Source organism: Oryzias melastigma, linkage group LG7, assembly GCF_002922805.2.
Source record: "Oryzias melastigma strain HK-1 linkage group LG7, ASM292280v2, whole genome shotgun sequence".
Classification (NCBI taxonomy): Eukaryota; Metazoa; Chordata; class Actinopteri; order Beloniformes; family Adrianichthyidae; genus Oryzias; species Oryzias melastigma.
In genome coordinates, this window is record NC_050518.1 from 106,512 (window position 1) to 129,530 (window position 23,019).

The following is a 23,019-nucleotide window of genomic DNA, read 5'->3' on the forward strand; positions in this document are numbered from 1 at the left end:
AGAACTGCTTTTATTGAGTGGACACAAACTTAAGCTGCTATTTTGTACTTCTAAAATATTTTTATATATCATTACAGAGGAACGTCATTTATTGTGAGAGTTGCGTTCCAAAAATAACCAGCAATAAGTGAAATCTGCTAAGTAGAATGACAGATGTTTTAACGCTGCAAAAACCCTCACCACACACTTTAAACACTTTTCTCAGACTGACATGATTTGTTTTTCTTGTTTAAACTCTCAAAGTTCAAACCTGAACTTGTGAATTTGGAAAACTGAACACATTCTGTACAAGAGACTCAGTAATATAAGAGTTACACAAGTAACAGTTTATCTTCCTGCATGAGCAGAAGCTTGTGATCATTCATAAAGTCTTTGGGATAGTTTTACTTTATTCTGCTTACACTGTATGTCTTGGTGGTTCAGTTTCTTACTATTTCTTTTTTTTATTTTTTATTTTTATTTTGAACTTTGTTGGTGCTTTACGGCAAGATTTTGGCTTCAGTGCCATGTCATAAAAATGATGGCATTAGCAGACTTCCATTTTTAGGGATCTAACCCACCCCCACTTTGACCTATGAAAAAGTATCTTAAAGCTTGAAAATATGACAGTCCTGGAGGTCACATACCTTTCTTCTCTTTAGCATCTTCTTCCATCTCTCCCGCCCCCAGCAGGGTGAAGATGATGCCCGTCTGCGAGTTGACACCCACAGCCGTGACTAGCATCCTGCCCGAGCCCTCCATCACATGAGTACCTGAAAATCAACAAAGGAACCAACCTGATCCAAATGAACACACCATGCTTTCATGTCAGATGTATAGAGAAACATGTTACCCACATTTGTTTAATTTGACCGGAGCTGGGCTTCATGACCTGGTTTCTTTTCTTTTTACATCTCTACTGTGAACACCTGGAACTTCTCATCTCCTAACTGCTCCAACCTCCATCTCCGCCACTTTCTCCTATGCAAGTTTGTGGTAACTACACTTGAAACTCAGTATTTTTTTTGGACTGTTGTTTATTTCTTCGAGGTGCGTATTAGTCATTCTTTGTCCCAGTTCCACAACGCTCTCTCCACTATTTCCAAAGTGCAGGTGTTCTCCACTTTGTCGCTCCCAGGCGCCCCAATCTAAAAGTTTTAGATCTTTCTTAGAATATTTATTTGACCAAGTTTCTCCACCTGATATATTAAAGTTTCTGATTAATTAGTCACCGGTTAAGCGCTCTAATTGTGTAAAGAATTTATTAAATCACATAAAGCCTCTGAGAAGCTGAGAAACAGACAATAAGATTTAAAGAGGGTGGTTGTTGAAAGTCTAATTTTAACGCGCTAAATAAGTTAAGAAGGTGTAACAACAGAAAAAGATTTTAAAAAGATCATTTTAAATTTACAGCAAAATCTTCTGATACCAGGCTCAATAGTCAATAATTACCCTCACGATGCAAAATGTGAAGCAATAAGGGCCAACTAAGTCTAAAGTGTTTAAGGCGATGGAAATTAAACTTGATTGAAATACTAAAACACCTAAAAAGAAATCAGAGAACCATAATAGTGAAAAGTTTAAAAATACAGAAAAATGTTAAAAGTATGTTAGCTTTCCAAAAAAATAAAGAGCTACAAACTCAAAACAGACTAAATGACTTAAAGCTTTAGTTGTTGGTAAAATAATTGTTGTTTTATTTAGAAAGTAAATGTATTTTCAAAATAAAAGCCATAACAGAAAAATCTGAAGACAGTAAAAGGTAATAGCAATAAATACAGTGGCACAATAACTTCTCCTAAACCTTACATTCTCCTTTCAGTGATTTTCTGTTTTAACAAGTGATTTTTTTTCTGTTCATTCGACCGGCCTGCAGAGAGATTTTAACAAGTCCTTGACTACCTTGTGAATCTATTTGACCTTCAAACTGCCGGCATTGCCTCCACAATGCTTCTCCTTGATCTAAGTGCTGCACACAGTTAAAGGGATGCAAAGCACTGCAGCTTCCTCAGGTTGAACTTCTGAGGAAATCCAAACCAAAATCCGGACTTGTGTAAAGAAGAAAAAAATAAACATGCTTAATCAGCCCTGAAGTGATGAGACAACCTGAAGAAAACCCTGTTTAAGGCAAAGGCAACAGGCTTTATTTATAGGTGTTTTATTTTGATCCAGAGTTTTGTCATTTCTTTAAAAAAACTGCAAAGTTATTGAGTTTTAGACAATTCTGGCAACAACAGGAAGCTATAAAGAAATGAAACCAGGAGTGATTTTAGGATGCATTCACACAGAATGAGATTTACGCATCATGAGTGTCCAGTTTCAATGTTAAGTCAAGACATGATCAGAGGTTCTGCGGAGCGATTTAAACGTGTTGGGTGCAGCGCGTCGTTCCGACAGTAGTGCGGTTATGCAAATTTTAACTTTGGCAAGGGCGAAGCATCACGTTAACCAGTTAGAGACTCAGCTTTGTGCACGTGACGTGCTCAGTGACTCAATCAGAGGGTGGAGTCTAAATACAACATTGAGGAGGATCCGATCATTCTCGCCCTGAATATTAGATTTAGACAATTAGAGGTCCTCTAATTTTATCCTTGTTTTTATTTTTCCCTCCTCAGACTAATGCTGGCAGCAAGTCACCAAACTAAGAGAGACCACAGAAAGCAGCCCTCAATCAGACGCAGCTTCTGCAGCAGAAGTGAAATTCACCGTACCGGGAGAGTCTCTGAATGATCACATGAATCCAGACGTGGAGACGTGATTAAGGATGCTTTTGCAGAGCTTTTGAAGATAAATAAATCAGATCTCTTAACATCATTCTTGTCTTCCATGTTTTTTAAGTGAGATACACACAGATACTGCTCCGCGTAGCAATAAGGCTAAAAACATTTGGCGGAAGCTCCTCCCAAAACACATTTTTGGACAGGCATCAAGCAACAAATTGCTATGAGTCCAAATAAAGCCATCAGCAATCAGACAGAACGTAAATCCCAAAGTTTAGTAAATGTCCCAAAAATGTGTTAGTGGGTCTTTGGTAGAGTTGGACCAGCCCGACAACACCTCTCACATCTGAGTTTGTAATGTCACAGTATTTTGCAAGTATAATCTGCTCACTAAAAACCTATCGTAACACTTAAAGACCCATCAAAATAATACTTTTTTTTTAACTAGTAATTATTCCACCATTAAGTACAGAAAAAGTAGTTGTTTTTTTTTAAATTATAAGTACTTTAACAATTAGTCACTGATGTGAAATGACACATTTGCATCCCCATTATACTTATGTTTGCTCAACGATGCAGTCATTTCAGTTAATGCTATCAGATATGAAAAACTAATTTAAATAATAATGAAAGAGTCACAACGAGAAAGAGACAAACCCACCTGAGAGCAGCATGGGGTCCTTATCCGCTGATTTGCGTACGTGGTCAGATTCTCCTGTCAGGGAGCTTTCATCTATTTTCAAGTCATTGCCTTGGATCAAGATGCCATCAGCAGGTAGAAGGTCCCCTGAACCCAAGCAAGAAGAACAATGGGTTTGTTTAACAGCTGTGTCATTAACTTGACAGGTCATGCTACATATCCTCCTGACTACCAGAGAAAAAAAAATACTTGTCCACTCAATTTTTTTCTAAATACACCAAAAACTACAATACCCAGAACCCCACTCCTTCACAAATGTCCTCTGTAGATATCAAAATGAGTTAATTCAGTAGTAGTCAGTGGTTGGGGGATATTCAGGCTTAGAAATGTCTTCTACAGAGGACACATTTGTTTTGCTGGTCATTTCAAAATTATGTGTTTCTAGTGTGAGTAATAATTGTTTGATTTATCATCTCTGGCTCAAAGCTTCATTTTAGTAGGCAACACATACATATACATCCCAGTATATAAGCCTCTAAGGGGTTTTCTTACCGTATTTGACCTGAGCTATGTCACCCACCACCATGTCAGCCACGGGGATCTGGATGACATTTCCTTTCCGCACCACAGTGAACTTCTGCTCCTGCTCGATGCGACTCTGCAAACCCCGAAACTGCTTTTCTTTGGACCAGTCGTTGAACGCCGTCACCAAAACTACACACACCACAGATAGCAAGATGGCAGCGCCCTCAATCCAGCCGGCATCTGCCTCCCCTTCGTCCTCGGCCCCACCAGCGCTTTCCCCACACACTGGCAGAAAGAGGACAAATGTTAGCTTAGTTGTTAAAAACATCTTTATTCCTCTTTTCACGACTTTCATCAGTTTTAAATTTACCAGCATCAGTTGTTTTATCCTCCTTTTCTATCTTCTCTACCATCAACAATTATGCTTTTAGTAATAATGCCTCTAGCCACTATTGTACTCCAGCTTATATTGACCAACACAGACTGTATAGCAATGAATATTCATGAGTAAATCCAGGACACACTGGGAAACAAATACTGTACAAGCATAGGATGGATTTTCAGGTTCCAGGCTCAGGCTGCTTTAATATCAGTATCACTGTGATCTGAGTTTATTTACTTTTGAAATTCTACCTTAAAACTTAAAGGTAAAAGAGTAAGTATGACGTAGTGAGGTGACTTTTTTAATCAAATAAGAATAAAACCTCTTCTGGATTAACCTCTAAACTAGAAGTCATCTTTGATTTCTATCACGCTTTTTAAATGAGTCAGAATTGAAGTGTGTCCAGACTGCTGCAGTGTAGAAGATCAGGTAAAGGTGGAATAGCACGATTGATTGGTTTACTGCTACTTCAATAAACTACAATATACAACTGAAGCCACCGTTTTGGCTAAAAACAACAGCAGGAGGTTTCTATCTATTTGTGTAGAACACACAAATGGCTGGAAAGTCACTTTTCGATGGAAGCGTTCATGAAGGCAACAAATCAAAAACAGTAACACAGTTTTCTTATCTGGGATAAATGATAATAAAAATGTTCCAGTTTTCTCTAGCAGCCAGATTACAGCAGTAACCACTGCAACACTGTCGATGCTCCTAACATTAGTATGATAGAACAAACTGGTTTTCAAATAAGTTCAGTTTGGGACAGAACTTTTTTGTGTACAGTTGAGTTAATCAGGTGAAGCATCAACATGAAGAATCATTTTAAACTAGCTTTTACTAATTAAAATGTAGCTTTGTTTTTTTTTTCTTTAAGTTGTTTTTACATGCAAATTGTGTTCTACATACACAAATATATAAACCTGCCTTGCATTTTGACAGTTATGAGACTTCTAAAAAGGAGTCACAGAAAAACATATTTAGATAAGCAGTTACTTTGAAATCTTCAGAGCCTTTTAGATTGTGCTGACCAAAGCAGTCTGTAACAAATGTTTTCCTCTCTGTTTCTTGCCTGCATTGACTTTTCTACTTGTACATGATGGTTGCTATGGTAATGTTATTAGAGAGACATTTGCATCACCCAAAAGCTCCTTTGTCGGATTAGTGGTGTGTGCCACTTTTTGTGCGTTTCTGTCAAATATTTGATTTTTTGAATATTTTAAGGAGGCAATATTGAAAAAAAATTCTAATAAACAAAATTATAAAACAATGTTTGTGTATATTTCTTTTTAAGTCCACTGTATTTCAAGAAATTTTGAGCAAATATTAAAACCAATTTTATATATTTACTAGGAAAAACTCTAATTGTTATTTAAATGGAGCTCCATTTGCTGTATTTTAAATATTTTTACAGAGATGTGCGAAGATGTCAGACCTGCTTTAAGCAGTTTGCTCTGCATCTGGCTGCTTGCAGTTGTACATGCGCTGCATGCAGCTGACTCCTGCATTGGAAACCTGTGTTTATTTTAAATTACAGCTCAGCCTATAGACAGCCTGTGCACACTGTTAAAGGAGTTTGTGTTGTTCCAGGGAACAAATAAACCACTGAAGGAGAAATAGCTGATAAAAGGCATGAGCTCATGTTTTAGGTGATTAAAACCCAAACTGCATTTATGCAAACTACACGTCCTCATAAACTTTCCCTCTGCCCACATCCTCACTTTCGCTTTCCTTATTGGGAGGCTGGTAGAAAGACAGGCCGAGGGAAATGATGGCGGCAGCCTCCAAGATGATGAGCGTGACGTCCTGCAGAGCTTCCCACACAAGCTCAAGGAAGGTTTTGGGTTTCTTCGGGGGGATAAAGTTTTGGCCATAAGTTTGGCATCGACGTTCCAGGTCTCCCGGATCCCCACTGAGACCTGAGGAGGGAGAAATTCAGAAGAGATTTGGTTAGGAGAGGAGTTATACATTCCAAAAACAGCACAGGTTACACTAAATCCAAACTTCCTAAACTCCAGCTCTCAGAGACAGCTGATTAAAAAGTTCAATGTCTTCCTGCGTACAGCAGATCCATCTTAACCCTCCTCCCTTTCATGGTTCAGTTTCCATGGTGATCAGGACATCAAGTCCAGGCCTTCCTAGGCCTAACTAGATTCTGCCCAACAACAGGTGATGTCACTTATCCGGCGTGGTAGATTTTGAGCAGCTTTTCATGTTTTTGTGATTGGCTGCAGCTTTTACGCTGCAGTTGGCTCAGATCTGGGATCTTTGAATCCGTCTGCCTCTGTGTGTGTGAATACATCCTTCTACAGCGTGCTGCTGAAGGGAGTCAGTCGTTTGGAGCTCCCAGCGCTGCAGAGGAGCCAGAATGACGCTCAACAGGGTTAAGGCTGAGAGAGAAAACAGGTGACCTATGCTGAGTAATCGCAGGGAGCCGTATTCTCCTTTCATCCCTCCTTTCCTTCTTCCTCCTCCTCTTCCTCCGTCTCTCCTCCTCCCCTCATTTTCTCCCTCTCTCTCTCAATCTCCCCTTGATGTGTCCTTGACAATGCGGCAAGCTGTTCAAGCTCTCCCTCTTCAGCCATCGGCTACCCCACCAAAGACACACACACACACGTCCACGCACGCACATTTACGGACATTTCCTGCCATATTCTGTCATTTCTGCGACTCTGTAATGCTTTCAGACCAGCACTGGAGTTTCCATATGTGTCTGCATGTTGCAGGATGGGAGTAGAGCGCACTGCTTTAACCTCTGCCTCTCTGAGCATCACATTACACGCAATGCTCTCCATCAGCTGCACCATAAGAAATACATGTGCGTACATGTATGCATCCAACACTCAGCAGCTCGCCAAACGGTCATCCAAAAACACCATTTACTAGTTTTCACATGTAAATCCTCTAAAGGGTGGTTATTCTTTTCTATTTGTTGATCACTAGTAAATCAGTCAATCAAGTATCATTTTCAGCATTAATAACAAGCTCTGAATGAGATGACTTATGTTCTGTAAAATATTGAACTGTAGCTAAAGTCTGTAAGTCAAATAAGAAAGTTTTCTCATGAGGTTTGATGCTAATGTACAGAATCATTTATCAACAGTAAAGAAAATTAAAACCAATTAAATACTAACATAAAGATATGGAAAAATAAGACATTATTTGTTTATTAATTGAATTTTTATAATTAAATTCATACTGAACACATGCAATTTTGAAATAAAGAGATCTTGAAAAGCCAAGTTTAAAAACAAAAACTGTGTGAATGTGTCTGAAAAAGACCTAAAAGCTCCTCATTAGAGACAACACAGAAACATGTCTGGACTTCTTTAGTTAAAAGCCCCTTTGTTCGTCATCAGGGCGGGTGTGAAAGTCATTTTGAGATGGATCTTAAACGTTTTAAATATGTATGAAGTCTGTAGAGCAGAAAATGTAACGTTCAACAACAGTGGTGAAAATTGATAGATAAAATGTTCTTGTTATGAACCTTTGAGGTACGTAGTTGAAAGCAGACTCATTTTCTATTGTTTTCCTTTTGAGGGATTGACCCTAAAAAGCTCTCCTTTGGCTGGTTATATTTGAAACTCGAGTTATTAACAGGTATGGTCGTTTTCTTGTGATTTGGAAAAAGGAGTGGGCTTTTACCATTAGCAGGAAAACCCCCAAACAAACAAACCCTTGTGTCCTTTAAAGCAGGGGTCCCCAACCTTATTCAGGCCTTGGACCAGTTTAATGTCAGACAATATTGTCATGGACCGGCCTGTATGAGGTTGAGGTGGGTGTCTGACCTCCCAGTTCTCCTTAACTTATGAGGGCAAAGTTTAGCATCATTCATGTGAGGTGGTTAAAGTCCACTCCAATAATCTTTCGATCAATTTTGAAATCATTCTCAGGGGTCTTTTATTTATGATTAATGTGTGTTTTCTAGGACTTAGTTTCTCTAGAGCGGCAATAGTTCAGTAGAAATTAACACTGATATATATTATTTTACTGGACATACCTGATACATATCTGGCCCTCCCAAAATCATCCCAGAGCTTTATAAGTCACTTTCTGATTGTGTACCATTTAAAGATTATTTATATACTAGGTTTTGTGTAGGAACTATTTGAATGTGATGTTGATTTTCCCTTAAGCCATCGTTGTCCAAGAGAAAGATAAAAATTTGGACACCAACTTCAACCTTCTCTGGCTTTTGAGGTGTGACGAATAAATAAAAAAATAAAGTTTTCTAAATATAATAACCAAAACATGAATCCACTGTTTGAGCAACTTTATTAGCAGCATCCTTGTAACGTTAGACAGCCAATACCTGAATATTATGCATTATTATTATGGTTTGTGGAAACAACCGTCACAATAAGTCCATAGTTAGAGTAAAGACTTCTGCTTTGTTGACTTTGGAATGCAGCTTTTTCTTTGAAGTCGAAGGCTCTTCTTCTGTTTCCTCACTGGCTCTTTTCTGTGAAAAGACATTTTCCAAATACGCTTGATTTTTGTTAACTTTGGTCACTTGGGGGTTTCAGTTCAGCTAGTGGAATTACTTTGGACAGGTGACCGAGCAATCTGAAGTGCATCAAGAAAGAGTCGGATGTGGTGGTGAGAATCCAGTAGATCTCAAATATAAAAATTCCCTCAGAATTACACTATAAATAAAACTGATTTTTTTTTTTCTGCAGCTCAGAACCAACTGTTCCACGGACCAGTACTCATCAGTGACCTGGGGGTGGGGACGACTGCTTCAAAAGGGTTGTGCTAGTCTTTCAAGTGTGACAATTAATTTTACGAGCAATATTTTAGGGAGACAAACCACATATTTAACAGCCCAAACTATGATGCAGCCCTTTTTCTAAAAATTCTAACAAGAAACCTTTCAATTTCTTGTTAAAGCCCTATTCAAACAATACCTGATCATTAAGATATTTGCTCAGTGCCTCTTGTGTATTTTCTTAATTAGATTATTCCTCATGTTAGCATATATATATATAGGAATGCAACAATTCATCGAAACAACTTGATCCATATCATAATTTGTGAATTAAAAATTATGATGTGAATATTATGATATAATAATATGATCTGATATTGGATATGATATTAGTTAATTTTGCACGATCCGATTCACTGACCTAAAATGGATACAGGACATCTTTAGCCAAAACTTCCACTAGTGTGACTCAGAGAAAAATACCTGGTCAGGTGAAGTTTTACAGATTCTTCCAGTATTTCTTGCAAGATAATCAAGTGTAAATTAAATATGTGTACAAACAAATATGTAAAAGAGAATCAATGGCAAATCCATTCACATTTTAGTTTTATGAAGTAGTTTTTTTCCACATTAAACATTAACATTCTACAATGGTCACATGACAAATTCAAAGTGTTTCCAGACATTAGACTGTAATGATCACTGTATCGCATGTGTGTTGTCTGCTTTGATAGTACTTGGTAGTTTTTATATTAAAGTACAATAAACCTAACATTCTCCAAATCAAATGGTATTTTCCAAGATCAGTTATCGATTTATCTCAAAACATTTTTTTAATGGTATAGGTTGATTTGATGTGATTCCGCCTCAGACGGATCAATCTGTAACATGAATGATCACCTGCATGTCTAATCTAGTCTGCATCAGAGAACCAAGTATTTTGAAACAAAACTTCTGATGAAAGGAGGAGGAAAAAAGTTCAAAGGACAATGAAGCTTATTTTCAATTGGGAAAATGTTCTCTGACCCCTCGACTGTCTAGCTGGTCCTCAGCAGTGCCACTTTTCAGGACAGCCATTCTTTCTGCTGAGGAAGCTCAGGTACCTCCTGTGTTATGAGGATGTCTCAAAGCCTCAGGGGTTTCAGAAGTCTTTTATGTGTTTGATTAACCAGACGTAAGGTCATCAAGCACATCCTAAAAGTCCTTGAAGTTTGGGGACTGTCCTCCTAGTGGTATTTTTTCAACATGAAATGTCAGACAACAGCTAAACCACAAGTTTACACCCAGAAATCCACATTCAAGGCTGTAGGATGCCCCCTGTTGTTAGTACGATAAACACTAATTCTTCGTTTCTTCTGTCTCTCAGGGGTTTGTCAGTCTTGGCTACAATTTGTGTCAAACCTAAATGATTAACTGAAGAACTCTGGTTTGTTACCTTTAAATCCGGTGTTCTGTTTGTGATGTAATGCAATGTAAAAAGACTTTTGCAAACGTTTTTGTAATACTCCAAAATTGTACTATAGAAAATCAGAAACATATATTTTTTCAAAAGCAACTAAAGAGTGGGAATAAAAAGAAAATGGGAGGTAAAGAGAACCTGTTGTAGCCATGGCAGCTACAAGCCTGAACAACAATGCTCAGGTAAGCGATTCTAAGGTAAAGCGTGCAAAAATAAATAACTCACTGCAATTTATCTATTATCTCTTTTGATTAGGCCAATATCTTTTTTAAAACTAGTTTGCTGCCATGAACTCAAGATAGAAACATAATAGAAAACGAAAAGAAAACAGAGAAATTCCTCAAATTCTGCAGGAACAGACAATGAACTACTGTACCTCTCAGCTGGGATCAAAATAGACAATTCAAGAAAACAGATGAAAAATAATCGTTAAGTCTTTTAATTCAACCACAGAAAACAACTGACATGCAACATTTAGGATTTGCAAGAAGTGACACGGTGAAATTTCTCATTCATCCAGGTGGCGCCTTGAAGTTGAGTCATTTCAAGAAAAGTAATACAGTTATGACACGTACTTCGTTATTTTGTAAATAACTCATTTAATAAAATTTGACCAGCATCAAAAAAATGTATTTCAAGTGTAGTTGCTACCTATCAAATATTAAAGGAGATAAATAGAATAAATTATCAATATTGTAGCATTACTCATTTCTGACATTTTTAAAAATAGTTTAAAATCATTTGTGCACAAAAAACATAGCTAAAAAATAGAATGATATTGTAAAATTTGATTTAATTTGATCCTTTTATCCATATTTCAAAGTTCCATGCTTTTGAGAAATGTCTTAGATTAAAAAAAACTCATTACAAAATAGTAAAGATTATTATGAAAATAACAAAGGAAGAAACATGATGAGAACTTAATGAACCAAAAAAAAGAAACAATATGGACAAAAAGAGCAAAAGGATTGAAATTCTATTAACAAAACAGATAAATGTCTCCAAAGTTACAAGATGATTTGATTTATATTAAAACTTTAGACCCAATTCCATAAAAAGTCTCAAACTGTTAAGAAGTTTTTGCATTCACTCAATCATGGGTTTCAGGAGAATTTACAGTTGTAGTTACTATCAGAATTTTTCACGGGGTTTTCCAACAAACTTAAAGCTGATTTATCCAAACTCAGCCTGCAACTCAAGCAGGTCCATCAGTAAAATCATTTTGGGTAAAAGATTCAGAACGCTTTAATTAATTAAGGTAATCTCAGTTTTATTAGTTCACATACCATCACTGCATCTGGTTAACTAAGGTAACACCATTCTGCTGCTGCTATAACCTGTACAGTCACTATAAAACACAAGGTTTTTTTTTTTTTACTTAATGCTGTGGCAGTGAATAAATCAAAACTCATCTGACCTTAGATTTATTTTATTGTTGTAGGGTCTGGCCTTTATCTTTTCAAGCAGAACTGATTTTTGTCTCCAATTATTTGCAGATTTTCAAAGAAATTGTAGTAGTTTTGGGCAGTTCTTCTTAACACATTTACAGCAAACACCTCAGTTTTTATCTCTGCTACCAAACCACAGAATGTGTCTTCACGCGTGGTTGTTTAAGCAATGAAAAGCTTAAAGCTAAAACAATATCTTGAGCTGAGACTTCTAAGCTGGAATATTTTGTTCTTGTTTTCCATGTTTGCTGGTTCCTTACATTAAATGACATTTGGGAATTATATTTAAATAAATCAAAGGAAGATGCTCTCTGTGCAGCATTTGTGTATGTTTGTGTTTGCTGTTTGCCAACTTGCTTGGTAGGGACATCTGCAGATACATGACTCTGTGTGTGTTTTTGTGAGATTTGTTGGGAGCTGCTGCTCTGATTCCTGACCAGCTCAGTATCAAATTAGCAACACTCAACACAGACTTACTGTAACTCAACACCGACCAAGCGTCTCGCTGTTTCTCCTATAGCACACAGATACCTCATGGACACTGACACAGTTCCACTTCCTTCATTCACTCTTCCTCCTCAGCATCTTCCTCTCACAGCTCTCTCACTCGTCACTCTTTCTGTTACTGATTTTCTGAACCAACTTCTCGTTGCTGTTGTGTTGCTAGGATACAAACGAGTTAAAGGAGTGGGCGTAGTGTGGTACCACACCCCTATTAGTCTGCACATGGACTGGAGAACACACAGAATCCCCAAATTTCAGGATCTATAACTACAAAAATATTTTGTGTTTATTTTAAAGTTATTTATGAAATGAAATTAAATAATGAAATTATTTAGAAATAAAAGATCAGCTCAGTGTTTTGGGAAAATGTTGCTATAAATATCCTTACTTTAACCAATTACCATTCAGAAAATGTGCATCAACTACATTGATGGCACTATTTTTAAAACTATCAGTTGAAAAGTTTTAAGTATTTGATCCAAAAATATGAATTAAAGCTTTTTTTCCACATTAGAAAACCAATTCAAGAGTCTGACGTTATTTTATATTTCATTTATAAGAACATAAATTATGAATAAAAATAGAGAACCTTTTTTTTGCATTTGTCTTAAAAATAATCTTTAAAAAAATGAAAAAAATGAATATACAAAAAGAGTAGGAAGATTAGAAAATACACTGGAAATAATACATGGACAAAATTGCATCTTTTTATTCTAACCTTTTAGGCTTTGCCGTCCAAAATCTGCAGGACAAACAAAAAATAACGTCTGCAATCCAAAACACTCAAATAGGATTTAGATTTAGCTTAACCCCCCCAAAAAACTACTCAGCAATGTCAAAAAATGTCATTAATCTGTCAGTAAGAACCATCAAGGAGGGAAAACGGTTCAGAAACTTTGTATTTTTGTCAGAAATTCATTTTAACAATGACTTACAATTTTGAACTATGGTTTTTTTTTAACCTGTCATCACAATTTTGTAAACGTTTGTGAAATTCCATGCATTGAATTCTAGAAAATATTGCACCAAACACAACAAAATTCCAAGTACTCCTTGCAAATTGTAAGGATGATGGCCTTACCACTGTTTAAAAAGTATTTCAAGGAAACGTTTTTACAGCCGCAACAGTCACAAAAAAATGTGAAATTCCGCAAACTGAAGTCAATGAGACAATCAAATATATCAATCACAGTTGCTTTTCATGGTTATGTAACAAAAGATAACCCACATTAGAAACATCTTCAAAATAAGATCATTCTGCTCTGCCTGCTCAGACAGAATGATCAATCCAGGCTCTAACCACCTCCTATTATAGCTTTGTATAAAACTAAATTCAGACAAAAATAAACAAGTAAATAAAAGTTGGTAGCCAAATTTTTTTTTTGCCACAGGAGTAGAGACACCTTCAACTGTGTTCCACAAAACAAACCAAACTGTCCGATACACCTTTTGAGTTTTTGCCGTCAGATCCAGAATCATATAAAGTGATACTGCTCAAAGACTGATGCATACAGTTTGACAGGATTACAAGACCTAATCCTTCCAACACAAGAAACAACTGACCTTGTACACAGCTGTAGAGTCCTGTTTGACAAAAACATGTCTGCATGCACAAGTTAAAATCATCTGCTCTTTTCCAGAGTCACCAGGATTTGTGAAAGACCAGAGTCTATGATCAACTATTTCGACAATCCACTCAGGTGGGGTTGAAAATAATCAAGAAAAAAATGAACTAAAACAAAACTTTATTTTACACAAACAACCAATAACTATAACGTCAGCGTTCAGTTGACCAATCTCTAAGAGCAGTATCAAACAGCGCCCCCTGTCTGCTAAAGTGGCTGCTTTGCTCTTGCGTGACATACTTTTTTTGCTATGGCTTGATTTGTTTTGCTTTTTCTCTTTTTTCTTTTTGTGCAGATGTGTTTATGAATCTTAACCAGATTATGAAGGTGATTTCGTCTCCTGAGGAAAAAAAAATAGGCAGAACGCTGTGATCCAGCTGCACCACACCTGTGTTACACATTTAAATGAGGACATTTTAAGGTTTTATAGTTTCCAGGGATGCCCTATATATATTTTTTTTACCTTGTTTCAACTTCTACTGATGTGATGGACACACTGGATGTGATGAAAGTTCAAAACCCTACAGTGGAAGGCATCTCTGTAGGAGAGTGGAGTTAATCCCACACTTTGACTTCATTCACCTATTAATAATTTACTCTATCAGCTTCCCATTCATTCACCCACTGTAATCCCACTCATCATTTAGCCAATCCAACCATGCAGCTCTATCAGAAAGCTGCCTTTTATGATTGGACTCCAAGAGTAAGGTTTGCTTTAACATTTCATGTGCCTACAGACATGCAGGAAGTGAAGACTTGCTGGTTTGAAATGTTAACAATAAGCTTAAGTGTGGCAGTTCCCTTTCTTTTTGGCATACGGTCATCAGGAATGATCTAGACACAGTTTGAAGTCAAGTGTTTCATGCATGACTCCATGTTTCACTCACTCGTTCATTCAGCACTAGGGCCGCCACAATTAGTCGACTAATCGACGACTAATCAACTAGTAAAATAGTCAACGACTACTTTAATAGTTTATTAGTCGTTACTTTATATTATTTGGGGTCTGAGTGTAGTAAAGTTGAAAGTTATGATAGCATTATGCTAGCTTTTTGGACTATTTTGGCATTTATTGAGGTTTTTAGGCCAATTTGGAGTTTAGCTAATATTTCAAGCTACATGCTAGCTGTTTTGGCTAATTTAGAGCTTAGCTAAATTTTCAGCTGCATGCTAGCTATTTTGGCAAATTTAAGATTTTTTCAGTTTTTTAGGCTAATTTGGAGTTTAGCTAATATTTTAGCTGGCTATCAGCTTTAGCGTATTCAGCTATCAACTTCAGTGTTTTTTGCTATCAATTTCAGCATCTTCACCTTTTAGCACTGGCATCTTCAGAAGACAAAGTCAACTTACAGCATTCACACTAACCTTATCTCAGGCAATGCTATAAATCTACGTTTTAGTTAGTTTAAAGCTAAAGATGGTTAAATGTGTGTTTTACATCCAGTTTGCACATGACCCGATTAGTCAACTAAACTGAAAAAATAATCGGTGATAGTTGACTGTTAAAATAACCGCTTGTGGCAGCACTATTCAGCACTCACTCCCATTCTTGCTTACCGTCAGTGATGTTGGACTGTAGTCTCTGGCACAGGCCCTCTGTGTCTCCGTAGCTATCCTGGATCTTCTGTAGGGCGTCGGCGCCTCTGAGTTCCATCAGCTCCCTGAGCTCCTTCACCGTGACCCCAAAGTCTCCCCCTGCATGGCTGCCATCTGCCCTTCTGCCTCCTGCAGTACTGCCTCGAGACCCTTTGGGATAAAACTCCACAGCGCTGTTTGCCATGTCCCCCATGGTGGCTGTTGTTGACATGTCAGTTAGTCTCTTTTCTGTTATCTGGTCAGGTCCTCCTTCGTTTGGTTGCTGAGGGTGTGTTCATGTGCTCTAAATTTAAATCAAAAATATATGAATAAAATTATATGCCCAAGCCCCTGTTTTTTTTACTTTACAAAAGAGCAGGTTTCATGTTCTCCCACCCACAGCTCCTTCAAATCTCCATAACAGAGGGACGTGTTGGTGAAGGATGACGAGGGAGATGAAGGATAGTGAGCAGGAGCACTTCAGAAGCTTGAAGACTGAACAAATCCAGCTTTCTCTTCCTTCGTACCCCCTGCGACTCCACTCTTTCCTCGTTCCCTCCAGGGTCACGGCCAGTCCATGGACGGACGGGTGGACGGGCTGACGGACTCACAGACGGGAATGAAGAAATGACAAACAGACGGGAAGCAGAGCGAGCTGCGCAGAGACGGCCGACCAGCCAGAGACAGGAAGTGGATCCAGTTTAGAGGTAGCTACTGCTTCACTACCAGAACCTGAAAGAGAGGATGGAGAGGAGGGCAGAGAGAGAGACATTACCACTTTGTTGTATTGATCTAACTGACCATTACATGGAAATGATTTTTCAAAGAGAGGCCAGGCTGGATTCAGCTGTGACGCTCAAATCAAACACAAAAACATCCATTTTAATTCAGATAAATTAAAGGGAATTAAAGCGAACATGATTGGCATTCTCTGCTGAAAATCACTGCATGTGATATTTAAATCTGCTTCTATCGACTGTCTTCTACTGACGTAGCGCCTTTGTGAGCAGAAATGCAAAAGAAATAGATGTACTTTTTTAACACACTAAACAATGGTAAATCAAAAGCATTTGCTACAAACGTGTCATGTTTTTTGGGTGTCTTTTATCATGCTGTTTAGGATCTATGGGGTTTTGTGGCCTGTTTTGTAAAATTGATCATGTTCCTTCTTACAATCAATGTGTCCCACCTGTATTGTTACCAGGGAGCACAACTGCTTGTATTTTTTCATGGATGCATATTTTGTCTTCAAGGTTGTTTCTCAGTAGAGGACAAATTGCAAATATTCATGAGGGAGTGTGTTAAAACGTATTCATGGGTCCTTCAACGCGCTGCGTCAGTCCCAGGTGTCATTGGAAAAATTAAAATCTCTAAAAATACTAAGGTTTTACGTTGCTAAATTTCTAATTTTTCTCTGTTTTTGACTTGGTTATTGAGTCAAAAAGGGAAAGTACTATAAAGTAACTTTGTAAAGAGCTGCCAACTTGCAAAAAGGAAAAGTGACAGATTATAAACCACACTGGGCGCACATTTCATTAGGAGTTTATGTGGAATTTATCCCAAGCCAAAATGATATGCCTCTAGAAAAGTACAGCATCATTAGTTCATCCAGTACTGCTGTAAGTGGTAAGCAGTAGGTGAGAAAATTATCACAATTTTTACTTTTTACACATTAAGTTTTCAGAACTTCCTTCTTTTAAATTTTAGAAACATCCTGTCATTGAGTGATGCTGAAAAACACTGTTATGGTGTTACTTTTAGGGATGTTTTGCTGTATTCTTTATTATCAGGCAAACTTAAAACATCCAAAATCATTCAGTCAGAGTTCTGATCAAAATTGCATCAATGATGCTCTTTAAATTTCACCTTATTTTTAATTAAATGTATTCACCGACATAAAAAGCTTTAAATAGACAAACTTATTCATAGTTCCTCATTTTCTAAACAGGGATCAATGACTACTAGAATTTCATCAACTAGAATCTGTTTTTTCTGTGGTTGATCCGACTTCCTGTGTCACCTTGGAAATCAGCTACTCTTTAAGTTTAGTTTTTAAACTTCTGTTATTAGGTCTACATTTAAGGTTTTCCACGGTGACCTTGAGCCATCCCTGTAACCGCTCTGCTGTAGACCTGGACCACAGGGAGTTGTTCTGAGACAGGGCCTTTACCTTGTTGCTTTCTAACAAACAATGTTTTGAAGAGGATTCCTTTAGTGTTTTGTGTTTCTCAGTACATTTGCTGCCTTTTCCAAATATAATCAGTCAAAGCAAGTTATCCCCTCTCTAGTTTCTTCGTTTCTGAGTTATCCCTTCCCACTGACTCTATGGCACCAAGAACTTTAGATGCAAATTGGTAATTCCTTGAAGTCCCACTCTAATCCTCTTTTAATCTATTATAAAAGCATTCTCAGTGGTCTTTCAATTATGATTGTGATACGTATCGAGTGGGCGATAGAAAAGTGTCTTTCGTGACAATTTCTCGTCTATCGTTTTTATTTTTTTATTTTCATTGCTGATCTTTTGTGGAAAAATGTATGTATTAACTGGAAAATGTTGTGCACTTATATAAAATGTTTGTGAAAATTCAATGATGTTACTTGAAAAAATAAAGTCAGAGAAAAGTAAGTAATTGCCTTTTTGTTAATTTCTTTCAGAAAATAACTGAAAATATACTTTATTTTGGAATATCGTGATATATATTGCTATTGTGATATAAAATACTTTGTATCGTGATATACAATTTCTTTCATATCGCTCAGCACTAAGCCCGTCCCCTTCCCCTCCATTTGTTTACATGCTCTCCCTCTAGCTTACAGCCCCTCACACTCCCAACCAAACATTAGCGGTGCAAAAAATGGTGACGCTATCTAGCTGTTTGCATCCGCAGCTAGATCCATCAAAATAGAGTAGCATGGAGGGAGATTGTGACTTGTATGTCACACTTAAAAGCTTTTTTCAACTGTATTTTTGCATCATTCACTACGGTTTGAATACTCAGAAATGCAATATTAAACTTAACTTTCTTTGAATATGTCCTCTATCGTCAGATTAAAGCCACAAAAACATGTTAAAAGCACAATTTTCATCTGAGTGGGTCTCTAACTCAGCATTCTGTATTTAAAAGTTCGAAAAATTTAGCTTGAATTGGACTGAACTCAGAATTACTAAATTATTTAAAACATTACTGTAGTTGATTCACTTGTTGTTTCTTATTTTCCATTACTGGCACCTTCAGAAGACATCGGCAGTTAATAGTTAGATCTGTACACTAGTAAATTCAGAAATTAATCACATTTTACGTAGATTCCAATCAATGCACTAAAAAACAAAATAGGATTTTGAAGTGTTTTTTAGGATAAGAATAATCTTTGAAATGTGGTTAATTTTTCGTCTAAAAATGAAGTTGTTCTTTTGTAAACCATTGATGTTTTCCCTCTCTTTTCTACCATTTTCATTTTTTTAACTTTTGCTCATCTAACAGGAGAAGCGGGACTATTTTCTTACAGCGGATTAATTTCACATTTATGCTCTGCCGAGAAGCAACACGACAGTGTAAGTGGGACTGTGTGTGCAATCGTGGTAATGAGAGAAATTGTCATCCAGTGTCAAAGAGTGGTAAGATGATGTGTGCCTAGCAGTTCTGAGCCTCTTAGAACACAGGGCATACAGAAATGCAAAGACATTTTTTTATGTTCGAAGTAAAAAAGTGCAATCCTCTGGATTAAATCTTAAAAAGTAGGAAGCAAATCAAATGAAAAAACGCTTGTAAATGAACTCAGCACAACGATGTATTCTGACGTCGCTGTCAGAATATCTTAAACGAGGAAGAGCAGAAAAATACAGAGCAGAGGCTTATCATGGATTCCGTTTCTACTCCCTCCTGTGCCTCTCGTCTGCTTTCCGCCCTGCTTCTATCCTGACTGAGAGTGTTAGTTTATGACTGAGTCACCCGGCTCCTGAAGCTTTTCTTATTTGCTTGCTCTTCCATCTATTTATCATTATAAGGATTTACATCTGTTTTTTTATGCCACATCTCATTGCTTATCATTTCACCTTTCTCCCCCCCTCCTCATCTGCTTCCTGTTACTGCAATCATTTATTTACTTGCGCTTTTTTGGGAATCTGATCTCTTCCCCACTGATTTTATACCCTTCACTCAGAAAAAAAAATAGTCTGTGAGCATGCAGCACATTTGATGCAGAAAGGAAAAATAAATAAGTAAAACTTTGTTACTTCATTTGTTACGGATTCTTGACTCTCACAATACTTTCCCCACAGGATGCGAGCATCATGAATGGACGATGAGCACACAAAGACCTCAGCACTCATGCCCAGAGACATCAATTATATGATCTCTGTCATGACACACACAAATGTGTCGCACAACGCAGCACTTTCAAACTAAAAAAGAGAAGGAGGGGAGTCACACAAAAGGTCACCACAATCCTCAGCAGACTGAACAGCAGCCCCCTTTTTTCCTCTTTCAGAGAAAGTGACTTCTTCCTCCCCACCCCTCTGGCATTTCTCTTTATCACAGCAGGTTGAAAAAGGCACGAAGTGACACAGAGGAAATGCTACTTACAAGGATTTGATTTTAGACCAACAGGGCCTGTGCATGCCGTGTGGCTGTTTGAGACTAGATGTGCACACATGTGAGCACATGTGACTGAACAGGCACAGCTCCTGTCTGTCCTGTCATCCGAGGTGAGCGCGTGAGCCGGCAGCCCACCTGTGCACCTGCAGTCCTAATTTCCAACAGACATTTGAAGTGTTATCTCTGCATAGACCAGCTCACAGATGTCCAAACATCAGAGAGGCTTGATGCACAACAAATCCTTAAACCGGGGTTTCTCACAGATTACGACCTTTCCTCATCACCTTCAGACGTGCCTGAGCTTCATCTCCAGCCCTGCTGCTCAACATGTTCACCAGCTTTAGGAGGTCATGACGGTGAAAAGCGGAGGAGACACGGTGATCCACAGGAAGCGTCACCTGCGGTTCACTTTGTGTTTCCCCTGAAGGTTATCGGGCTCAGCCGTCAACAGCCTCGCACCGGCTCTGGACCGGATCGCTCGTCAAGGTGGGCTAAGGATCATTAGCAGATCAAAGCAACACCCCCGCAGCGGCGATGCGCCGAAACGAGACAGAACAACAAACTGACACCAAATAGCCTGTAGCATCCTAGCGCACGAGAAAACGCGGCGCGTGCCTGAAATGACAGGATTCCTCACCTGAGTGAAGGTACGGACGGAAAGATGTCATCAGCCAGACAGACGCGTGCGCAATCACACTCGCGCGTACAGGCACACGCGCGCATACACACTTCCTCATCTACGCAATTTTGGCAGGTTTTTCTGGCACGCGCTGCAGTACATGCTATTATAACAGCAGCGGGCCCGCGAGGAGAACATCAGGCCAGCTCAAAGTCCTTTAAACACCCCCGCGCGCTCACACTAACACGCGCGCGCTATTTCTGAATCACAACGCATCTTCTCCCCCCCACCCTCCCCCGATTTAAAGAGCGGAGCTCGGGGGCCCCGGGGGTATATAACAAGTCACGCACGCTGGCACGCTCGGACTCACCGTGCAGGCCGAGCTCAAGGACATCAGCATCGGCGCGCGCGCGGGCGGGGAGGCAGAATCCCCGCTAATCTTGCGCGTGTGTTGAGCGGTGAGCGTCCCAGACCGGATGAGAGGATGCTGAGGGGGGGAAGGAGGAGGAGGGGGAGAGCGGTGCTGCGGCAGCTCCGGTCTCTGGGAGTCCGAAGAAGTGGAGGGATGTAAAACGACGACGGTGCAGATGAATCCTCCGCTCCGCGCGGTCACCTGATGGTCGGACGGCGGAGTTCTGCGGCGGAGGACGAGAAAGAGAGGGAGCGAGAGAGGGGTGGAGAGACGGAGAAAGAGATGGAGTGAGAGAGTGAGCGAGAGAGAGAGAGGGGATGAGGGTTTTAACAGCCCCGTGGTGAGGAGGGATGACCGGGGGAGGGGGGGCACCGTTAGGGACACCGGCAAAAATCCAAATGAAGGACAGGAGAGAAATGCGGGGGGAGACGATGCTCGTGCGACATCTTTACATGATGGGAAGGTGCGGGGGGGTTAGCCGAGCACACGGGAGCTGGGTCGCAGCATCCGCAAGAGGGGGGTTTCAGGCTGCTCTGTAGGCGACGTCACCCCTACCTACGGGACTGCGTGATGACGACAGCACCGTGCGTCCTTTCATGCAGCAGCCTGCAGTAGCAGGCAGCACGCGCCGGCATTAGAGCGGTCTTTTAAGGTCTCCAGGGCGGGAATTCTTGAAAATGATGATAATGGACACTGGAGGCGTCATACAGCTTTAGAATTCTTTTTAAGCTTTTATATTTTTTACAGAACACAAGAAAAAAAACTACAATTAATCAAAAAAGTACAGAATGTGCACAGAAATACATGAAATTAAACAATCTTAAACTAGGGGTTAAGCAACCCAGTAACTTTCATTTCTAAGATGTAAAATTAATAAAGATTTCACAGTTCATAATTTTTGTGTTAACAGGCCAGATTTGTTTAATTCTAGTTACAAACTAATAAGAAAATCAATAGTTTACTTATAGAAAAAAAGAGTTAGGATAACCTTAAAATAAAGCAAAACTTTGACTGTTAAGACCTTGTGAGGACCTCTTCTAATATGATCCCAAAATAAATTATTTTAATGTTTATAGAAATATGAAAGCATCAGCATTAAGGTTGTAGAAAAGCATTGAACTGGACCCTGAGTTTGACCTGCATGAACCCTGTTGACCTTGCTGCTTTAAAAGACAATGAGTCCAGCAGTGTTTCAGCATGTCATGGATCGGTACCCTGTCTCCCCCTCTGGCTATCACTGGGATCCATCACCAGTGTCCTATCATCCCCTGGGTCTCCACACTACACTTCCCATCAGCCCCTGCTATCTCTTTCAGAAGCCCCACAGCTGTTTTCCATCTGCAATCACTCCAAGCAGTATTTAGAGCACTGAGCACTACAAGTCTTGTTTGTGCCACTCTGCCTGCATCACTGAGTGTTCTTTTACTAACTTCATCTTCTGCTTCGTCTTCAACTGTGATTGCCGCCTGCCCCGACCTCGCCTGGACCCTGACTACTCTGGTTGTTCTCTGATGCCCTCATGCTCGTGTTTGACCTCTGCCTGCCTGACCCTGATATTGGTGGACTTTTAGCTGTGCTTCACTCTGTCTTCTCGTTTGTGACACAGCAACAACGTTAAAAAAGTTAAATGCAAAATTAAAAAGAAAAAACTTCGCTTGAAAGCTCCCAAATAAGTAATAAAATTTGTGTGATGAAAACTACATTCAACAAAGAGTCAAAGTGTATTCCTTCATATTTATCAGACCAATATTACACTGTTTTGTAAACATTATTTTGAATATTGGCTTTTAAAGCTATAAAACTCATTTAAGTTTGTTTTTGTGTTAAT

The 23,019-nt window shown here is 38.8% G+C and overlaps 1 protein-coding gene across 2 annotated transcripts in view; it reads right to left on the bottom strand.

Moving 5' to 3' along the window:
• atp2b3b (ATPase plasma membrane Ca2+ transporting 3b) overlaps nucleotides 1-21,644 on the bottom strand; it is a gene marked incomplete at its 3' end in the record, with an annotated part of 62,646 nt that extends 41,002 nt beyond the window's left edge. Inside the window, 6 exon segments of one of the 2 annotated variants that reach the window (XM_024292832.2) lie at nucleotides 627-752; nucleotides 3,361-3,486; nucleotides 3,892-4,149; nucleotides 5,968-6,165; nucleotides 15,548-16,297; nucleotides 21,150-21,644. In XM_024292832.2, coding sequence (XP_024148600.1) covers nucleotides 627-752; nucleotides 3,361-3,486; nucleotides 3,892-4,149; nucleotides 5,968-6,165; nucleotides 15,548-15,797 — 958 coding nt within the window. In that variant the 5' untranslated portion in view covers nucleotides 15,798-16,297; nucleotides 21,150-21,644. 2 annotated transcript variants of the gene reach the window in all.
• Nucleotides 21,645-23,019: the final 1,375 nt, after the last annotated feature.